The sequence below is a fragment of the Artemia sp. Qi Xiang Cuo genome, chromosome 18 (genome assembly GCF_049724085.1).
Source record: "Artemia sp. Qi Xiang Cuo chromosome 18, ASM4972408v1, whole genome shotgun sequence".
Taxonomy (NCBI): domain Eukaryota; kingdom Metazoa; phylum Arthropoda; class Branchiopoda; order Anostraca; family Artemiidae; genus Artemia; species Artemia sp. Qi Xiang Cuo.
Genome location: NC_142811.1, coordinates 38674253 through 38684065, shown reverse-complemented (window position 1 = coordinate 38684065; position 9813 = coordinate 38674253). Strand labels below are relative to the sequence as shown.

General features: G+C 32.1%; 1 protein-coding gene across 1 annotated transcript in view; it reads left to right on the top strand.

Annotated features, from left to right (window-relative positions):
• The window catches only part of LOC148941475 (uncharacterized), a 36187-nt gene that overhangs the window by 14057 nt on the left and 12317 nt on the right, over positions 1-9813 (top strand). Inside the window, exon 2 of the mRNA XM_089104180.1 lies at positions 5934-6506. Coding sequence (XP_088960306.1) covers positions 5934-6506 — 573 coding nt within the window. The remainder of the gene's footprint in view (positions 1-5933; positions 6507-9813) is intronic.

Here is a 9813-nt window from a genome sequence, read left to right as displayed (position 1 = left end):
CTAGTGCCCTTTTTAATAGTCGAAACTTATTGGAAGGCTTGACATTTTTATAGTAAAGATCAAAGTGGGTATAATGTATTATTTTTTGTTGTTGTTGTTGTTGTTTAGACCAGGCCACTTCGTATCGAAGAAGTTGTCTTGGGAACTTCGAAAAGGGTTACTTTGATTGAAAATCGAAAGGGCTGATGCTCTTTTTATTAGTCGTAAGTAATTGGACGGTAACTAATCCCCCTTCCTCTATCCCCCTCCCAAGCCAACCCTTGCCTTTATGCACTTAAAATTTAACCAAATCAAAATGGCGTAGGTGTATCCAAGCTATCAAAGAAAGTAAACCGATTTTTTTTGGCGAATGGTATCAAGTTTTCTATTTCAGGTCAACTAGAGGAGCTATAAAACTAAATTAAACAGTACTATTTGTGTCTAGATTTTTAAAAGGGTGTAAGTTGTTAAAAATTGCTGGAAATTTTTTCCAGCATACATATAGCAGGCCAAACTAGGCTATAAAGTCTTAAAAAACGAAAAGATTTAAACTATTATTTTATTTTCTCTAGAAAAGAGTATTATCTCTAACTGTTTTTACTTTTATAACTTTAATAAATCAAATAATATTAACATTTTGATTACTAAATATCAGTATATGTATATTAAACTGACAATGCACATTCATTCGTATTTTGTTCAGTAAAGTGCAAATTTTGTTCTGGCCTTGGGAAGGCATAGGGGTTTTGCGCCCAACTTATGTTAATTTCTGCTCCTTTTGAGTTTGACTCGGTTATTTATTGTAATTTCTGTTCGTTTTGGGTTTCATTTATTTATTGATGCTGATTTGTGGTAGTTTCACGTTTGGTAGGTTATTTGACTTTATTTTTGCTCATTTTTTGTTTAATGGAGTTCTTTACTTTTCTTTGAAAAACTTATTTTCTGAAAAAAGTTTTTTTTAGTTAAAGCTGATTCTTTTGATGCATCTACAGATATCCAAATTCCATTTTTTAGAGTTTCAGTTACTACTGAGCCAAATTGCTCCTTACTTACAGTTCGTTACCATGAACTGTTTAATTGGTTCTTTTGAAGTATGACTGTACTGCTCTATAAATATGAGAAGCAAATAGAAGTCTTTTTGGGGGCAGGAAGTGAAGGTGTCATGTGATTGCAGAGAAACCAATTTTTAAGCGTTTCAAAGACGCCATTCCCATTTCTATAAATATCGAATCCATTTTCTAACTTCACAGAGTGGTCCGTTTTCCTTCCTCTGTGCAGCCGTAGCGTGTCTATATGTGCACATATGGTGGGTATTAGAAACTTGCCAGAAGTCCTAAATTTGAACAAGAAGGGTCGTGAAATGGTCTTTGATTGGATGAAATTGATCGCATGACATCAATATCAACTAATTTGAGGCGTTTTCCGCTGACGATAAGTTATCGAAATGGGAAGCAATTTTTCATAGCCTCAGTCAAAGCGCCACTGAGAGTCAATGAAAGCCACTCATTCTCGAATAAAATCAGAATTCTACGCTACTGTTGGTTCGAATTTGAGGTACAAGGTCTCAAATTTGAAATAGATGGTCCAAATTTGAGACAGATGACCAAAATTGTGATACTAAGGGGTTACGGAAATGAGATTGACGAACTACATTTGCCACCGATAAATAAGATTGTGGATGAAAGCTAGCGATTAAAAAATTTCCCGTATTAACACCTAATTTTCTGGCGAAGGAGAAAACACCAACTAGATTAAACCTCCTAGCACTGTAACCATAGATCGTTAGAATCAACAGTCATACAGAACTTATTTTGCCAAGCCTGAGCAATATCAAATAGTTCGTGGTAACGAACTATAAGTATGGAGCGACGCGGCTCAATAGTAACCAAAATTCTAAAAAACAGATACCATTTGATACCAATAGATACACGAAAAGAACCGGCTTATTATGCTGATTTTAAATATATAAGTTTCCTTAATTTTAGTGTTACCCATCAAAAGCTAAGAGCCTGAGATAACTTGCCTGATTTTTGAAAAAGGGGAAAACACCAACTAAAATAAAAAATAAATAATGAAAATTGCACCATCAGATTTATTATATTAGAGAACCCTACTGTAGAGGTTTCAAGCTCCTATCTGCAAAAATGTGGAATTTTGCAATTTTGCCAGAAGAAAGATCACGGTTGCGAGTTCATGTGTTTTTCTCCAGGGGTGATCGTGTCGCCTCAGTGGTACTAGAATATCGGGAGAGGACTCAGTCAAACGGAAATTAACAGCTCTAGTGCCCTTTTTAAGTGACCGAAAAGATTGGAGCGCAACTAGGCCCCCTCCGACGCCCCTTTTCCTCAAAATCGTCCGATACAAATTTTTAGATATCCATTTTGTTCAGTATTGTTGAGAGGCCCAACAACTATCCCTTTGGAGATAACATTACTCCACAGCCCCTGGGGAACGGTCTTTAAGTTATAAAATTTGACCATTGTTTACGTATAGTGTTTGTTGTTGGGGAGTATGCATAGATTTTTCGGGTGGGGGACGAATTTTCTACTGGGGAGGATTATTCACGGGGAAAATTGTCCATGGGGAGGGAAGTTTCCAGGGGGTGAACTTTTCAGGGGAAATTTCCCCCTGGGGAATTTTCAAGAATTCCTATTACGGAATTCTTTTTGTATGTCTTGCTTTCCCTTTGCCGACTCAATTTTACGCGTGGAAATGTTAAGGGTAATTGTCCGGGGAAAATTTTCAAATGGATTGACTTGTCTAGAGAATATTGATCAGAAATCAGAGATTTAGAAACGATCAGAAATTAAATTAAAAAACAAAAAAAGTTTTTCAACTGAAAATAAGGAGTAACATTAAAACTTAAACAAACAGAAATCATAGCGTACTTTGAGGGGGTAGCCCCCTCCTCATCACCTCGTTCTTTACGCTGAAGTATGAATATTGTCCTAATTCCATAAGAACAACTCCTGAAACACAAACGTCATTTAACTACAACAATAAGAAGCTTTTTTGTAAAGTACCGAAAAACTTCAGCGTGAAAAGCGAGGTGTTGAGGAGGGGCTACACCTTCATATACGTAATAATTTCTGTACCTTTTAGGTTCTAATTTTACTCCTTACTTTCAGTTGATTTTTGTTTTTTTATTTAATCAAATTTTATGGTGACTATGTTTCCTCATATGATGCTATATATATATATATATATATATATATATATATATATATATATATATATATATATATATATATATATAAATTAAGTTTCAACTTCGCTCTTTACTTCCATCAGAAAAACTTATTATTTTTAGTTTTTTCTTAGAGTTTTTCAAATGAAAGTAAAGAGCGAAATTGAAACTTAAAGCGAACAAAAATTATTGCTTCGCCGTTTGTTCAGAATATACCTAAAAAAACTGTTTCAAACAAACTGACTCGTGATATTTTTCTACGTTTTTAGAATCCTGGAAAACTAGCGCTAAACTGAAAACTAAGGTTAATTGAACTTCTTAGATCTGCAGGCTTACTTGAGGATTTTTCTGCTCTTAAACCTGTTCTATTGCATAAATTTTTTGTTTTCAGTAAAGCGGTGGATCTACAGAATTCTACAAACTTAGGTAAAAATCACGAGTCATTTTATTGAACCAGTTTCACAAGTATATCAAACAGTTCGTGGTAACGAACTGTAAGTAAGGAGCGACCCGGCTCAATGGTAACCGAAAGTCTAAAAACGGAATTGTGATACCAATAGATACATCAAAAGAATCAGATTTTAATTATGATTTCAAATATATAAGTTTAATAAAGTTTAATTTTACCCACCAAAAGTTACGCGCCTGAGAAAATTTGCCTTATTTTCGAAAAAAGGGGGAAACAACCCCTATAAGTCATAGAATCTTAATGAAAATCATGCCATCAGATTCAGCGTAACAGAAATCCCTACTGTAGAGGTTTCAAGCTCCTATCTACAAAAATGTAGAATTATGAATTTTTTTGCCAGATCAAAGATGCGTGTTTATTTTTTTCTTCTTTTTTTTCAGGGGTAATCGTATTGACCCAGTGATCCTAGAATATCGTGAGAGGGCTCATTCGGAAATGAGATTAAAAGTCTCACAACTTTATTTTTTAAAACAATAAAAACTTTAGCGTAAAGAGCGAGGTGTTGAGGAGGGGAAAGCCCCTTTCATATACGGAATAATTTCTGTTCGTTTTAAGTTTTAATGTCGCTCCTTACTTTCAGTTAAAAAAACTTGGTTTTTTTTTAGTTAATGTTGTATAAAGTTCAAAGTAATATATGTTTTTTTTAAGTTTCAACTTCGCTCTTTGCTTCCATCAGAAAAAGCTTATTATTTTTAGTCTTTTCTTAGAGTTTTTCTGATGAAAGTAAAGACCGAAATTGAAACTTAAAGCGAACAAGGATTATTACTTCGTGGTTTATCCAGCATATACCGAAGAAACTGGTTCAAATAAACTAACTCATGATATTTTTATACATTTTTAGAATTCTGGAAAACTAGCACTACTCTGAAATTTAGGTTAATTGAACTTCTTAAATCTGCAGGCTTACTTGAGGATTTTTCTGCTCTTAAACCTATTCTATTGCGTCAGATTTTGTGTTTTCAGTAAAGCGGTGGATCTACAGAATTCTACAAACTTCGGTAAATATCACGAGTCATTTTATTGAACCAGTTTCACAGGTATATGTTGTATAATGTGCAAAGTAATATATGTTTTTTTTAAGTTTCAACTTCATTCTTTACTTCCATCAGAAAAACCAATTTTTTTTAGTTTTTCCTTAGAATTCTTCTGATGAAAGTAAAGAGCTAGATTGAAACTTAAACCATACAAAAATTATTGCCTCTTAGTTTATCCAACATATACCTAAAAAACTGGTTCAAATAAACTGACTCGTGATATTTTTCTACATTTTTAAAATTCTGGAAAACTAGCACTACACTCAAAACTAAAATTAATTAAATTTCTTAGATCTGCAGGCTTAATTAAGGATTTCTGCTCTTAAACCTATTTTATTACGTCAGATTCTGTGCTTTCAGTAAATTGGTAGTTGTACAGAATTCTACAAACATAGGTAAATGTCATGAGTCATTTTATTTGAACCAGTTTCACAGGGAGCCTATATGTTCTATAAACTGCGAGGCAATAATTTCCTTTCGTTTTAAGTTTCAACTTCACTCTTTACTTTCCATCAGAAAAACTTAGTTTTTTTGCAAATAATAATAAAAACAACGCTAGACCAACATAACATCAAAAAAAGCGGAATTGTCAATAACAACGATTAAAGGGAACTAACTATAAGCTCAAGATCAGGGAAACAACATACATGCACAAAAACAAACCAAATACCGTTATATTTTCACGTGATATTTTTCTATATTTTCTAGAATTCTATAAAAGTAGCGCTGTATTGAAAACTAAGGCTAATTGAATTTTTTTAGATCTGCAGGCTACTTGAAGATTTTCTGCTCTAAAACCTATTTTATTGCGTCAGATTTTGGGTTTTCAGTAAAGCGGTAGTTGTACAGAATTCTACAAACATAGGTAAATGTCACGAGTAATTTTATTTGAACCAGTTTCACAGGTTGTATAAACTATGAAAAAATAATTTTTTTTTTTGTTTTAAGTTTCAACTTGGCTCTTTACTTTCCATCAGAAAAACTTAGTTTTTTGCAAATAATAATAACAACAAAGCTAGATGAACATAGCATCAAAAACAGCGGAATTAACAATAACAACAAGAAGTGAATTAACTATAAACTCGAGATCAGGGAAACAACATGCATGCACAAAAACAAACAAAATGACGATAGACAATATTGGAAAAAATAAGGAAATTTAGAAAAATCAATAACATATCGAAACGACCGACGAACTGTAGAACATCTTAGAAAGCGACCAATCAACGATTTCTAAAGTATTTTCACTTCTTTTACTTTTCAGGAATCTCGGGTGCAGAAGAAAGGGTAAGAAAATTATCAGCCCCTATTGGTTTTGAAGCACTGCACATTCGTGCTACTTACGGACAACTGAAACAGGCCGCACTCGAAATGATTCCACCTACAGAGGAATACAGACAAAATCTACAAATTTTTCGCCTAACATCTATTGATGTAGTGGACGAAATTCATCAACCAAGACAGGAAATATTAAGCCTTACTGAAATGAAAGACTTAAACATTCATAGAATTCCTGATAGTCCACCTGTGAAGGAAGGCACGTTACTACCAGGATTTAACATATGTCCTGACCTTGAAGCGAATATTTTAGAAACCAAACCGTGTTTAGCAAATGGACAAAAAAAGGATGCTAAAAAAGATTATATTAGGAAAATAAAATGGATCTACTTGTGGGACAAAATCTGTAAAACAATTTTAGTTCTTTTTTTGATCCTTTGTGCATATAGGTTGATGACATTATCTTACCAAAGTACTTCTTCAGATCTACTGGATGTTGAATATCAGGAAAGTTCAGTCGATTCAAAAGCTTTGAATAGCACTGAAGAACTTATAATGCGTAAGTACTTCATTTCTATGAAACTTTGCATAAATGAATCACTTATAGTTAAAAGCACACATGCATCACACTTAATAGAAAAACAAAAAAAAGTTAACGACAATTTTGAGTGATTGAGACTACCAGTGTATACATGTCTTCTTGTTCATTTTATTCAGTCTGAATGATTTATAAAACACAGCTTTAATTCTATCCTGTAAAACTAGGATAACGAGGAACTAATGACAAATGATTCTTCCTCACAAAATAAATCTTCCTTCACACCCAAAATGTCACAAACTTTGTCATTCTTTGTTATATCTTTTCTTGTAACTTTATCACGGCTAAACAAATTCTCAAAATTTTCTTCCCATCTCATTTTAACTCCCTCCTTATCATTAACTGTGGCTTTGTTCTTATTTTTAACTGGGAAAAGTCTAGATTGACTGTTCCCTCTCAAATTATTAACATACCGGTACAATATTTTACTATTATGCCGTCTGGCTGCATCTTCTAGATCTTTAGCAATTTTATCTATGGCTCCTACTTCACACTTCCTTAATTCATATATTAATACTTTCTTCGCTTTCTTTACATTCCTCTTATTTTCATATAATCTATCACTAAAATAATTCTTGTACAAGCCCCTAATCCGCTGTATTAAACCTAATGCATTTTCACTTATATTTCTAGCTTTGTGTCTAACTTTCTGCAATAAAACACTATCAGCGACTTCAAAAACTATTTTCCTAAAATGATTCCACCCACTTACTACCGGGATCTTAGATCTTAGGGGTCTATGTCCGTGAGTTGAAAATTTTTGCCATCGGGCTACAGCTTTATATGAATGTATGTCCTTAAACTAATATTTTAATTAATGAATAGCACCGGAAATCTGGCCTTAACCGATGCGTCTCCTTCGGTTGAAGACTGAACTGATAGTGGCTACTATCAGAGGCTCAGAGCCTTGATTTAATATGTGTGAGCTTCACTAGTTGATTATTCCCCAGGTTATTGCCTCTAAATTAGTGAAAAATGCAGGAATCCTAGATCTCAACCAAACGATAGCGAGAATCCCATTTCCTGTTTAGACTTTGTTGATTTCCTAAGTTCTGAGATCACAATTGGGTAAAACAAGCGGGCGAGTATTTGGGTTTCTGTTTCTGTAGCATCTCTGTTGACAAGGAGGACCATTAACATGACAAGGAGTTACGCCGTTCTATTTGATTTCCTGTTGACACAGCGCTCATTCGACATAAAAAAAGCTCCTTGACGGCAGAAAAAAGCTCCGTTGTTTTCCATGTCGATATAGAAATTATAAATTCGAGCGGCAGATTCAATATGTAAGGTGAATTGATGACATTTGCTTCTTTTTTAATGGTGGTTTGTGTTGTGTTCAAGAATCGTAGGGAAGATTAGAAATTGGAATTAATTAGAAAAGCAGACAGTTAGCTAATTCAGTATAAAAGGGTATTATAGTATTACATTTTAAATCGGTACAAAAAAGGCGTTCGATTTGCTATTGAAAGTCAACATAAAAAGGCACAAACCGAGCGCTACAGAGCATAATTTTCACTTTATATTCACAGTCAGCTGATATATATATATATATATATATATATATATATATATATATATATATATATATATATATATATATATATATATATATATATATATATATATATATATATATATATATATATATATATATATATATATATATATATATATATATATATATATATATATATATATATATATATATATATATATATATATATATATATATATATATATATATATATATATATATATATATATATATATATATATATATATATATATATATATATATATATGTATATATATATGTATATTTATGGAAGGTATTTTATGGAAGGGGGGTATTTTCTGTGAGGTGTTATTTTCCGCGGGGTATTTTCCTTAAGGGATGTTTTTTGCGGGGGGGGGGGGGGTAAACAGCGGCTCTCACCGTCTAAATACTGTAATTTTTTTAACCACTTTGCTTATTTTGCAGTTTTCATTTTGTGGTATTTTCTACGCTCGTAGTTGTTTATCGTTTGGTTTAAAAAAGGTTAATTACCTGCTTCGGTGGAGCTGACACAAAAGCTACTTTCTCTTTGTATTTGGGAACTTTTGGTTTGATTTTTTTTTCTTACTAGATGTATCAGGCCTTTCCTGAATGATAAGTAATAAAAATTTGTGCTGAAAATATCGGAAGTTTGAGAATTTAGATAACAAAAAAATCACTTTGTGTTGCGCTTTCTTTAAATTAATTAAAAAGATTCTTTCGAAAGCAATTTTTCAAATAAAATAAAAAGCCATATTAAAACAAAGACTAGCATAGATAAATTCCTATAATAATTCAAACCCAAAATGATAAGAAACTGCGGTACTGTTTCGCTTAATGGTACACAACGGCTATAGACAGTCGAATGAATGCCGTGATGGAGACCCATAAGCGGGTAATTGTTATCTAAATTAATTAAAAAAAAAAAACTTTCCGGAAAACAACTTTTTCAAAGAAAAGTAAAGGCAATATTAAAATAAAGGTCAGAATATAAAAATACATGTTAAAATTCAAACTTAAAACGACTAGAAATTACTATTAAAGAATAAATGAAACCCAAAACGAACAGAAATTAAATAAACTTTCATAGCAAAAACATACAACAAGTAATAATATAAATGAATAAATGGATCTTAAAGCGAGTAATGCTTAGATTGAATATGAAAATCAAGCATAAAACGAAAAAAAATATTTTCCTATTGAAGCATAAATGAAACTTAAAACGAACAGAAATTAAATAAACAATCAATGCGAACAAACGTACAATACGTATTATTATGAATGAATAAATAAATCTTAAAACGAGCGAAAATTAAATTGAATATGAAAATGATGCTTGAACCGAACAAAAATGACTACAAGCAAGATTTTGGGTATCACCTCCTTCTTTCTCTATAAAAGAGCAAAACCTACTGCATCATTAGTACTTTACTGAAAACCTACTTTATGACAAATATTTTCTTTTGTACTTAATATTGAAAAGAAATATTAAAATTATAGTAACATTTTGAACTGATTAGCTTTCAGTAATTAATATCATTATACGTCAAATATTTAGTTTAATTTATTAGCTCTTTTTAATGTTGTTCAAGACGGATATAGTTTCACTACAAACAAGCGTTTGGATACTGCCTCCTTTCTTAACTGTAAATAGAAACCAAGAGCCTACTGCGTCATTGGCGCTTAACTGAAAACGAATTAAATTACAAATGTTTTCTTTTCCATTTCTTAAAG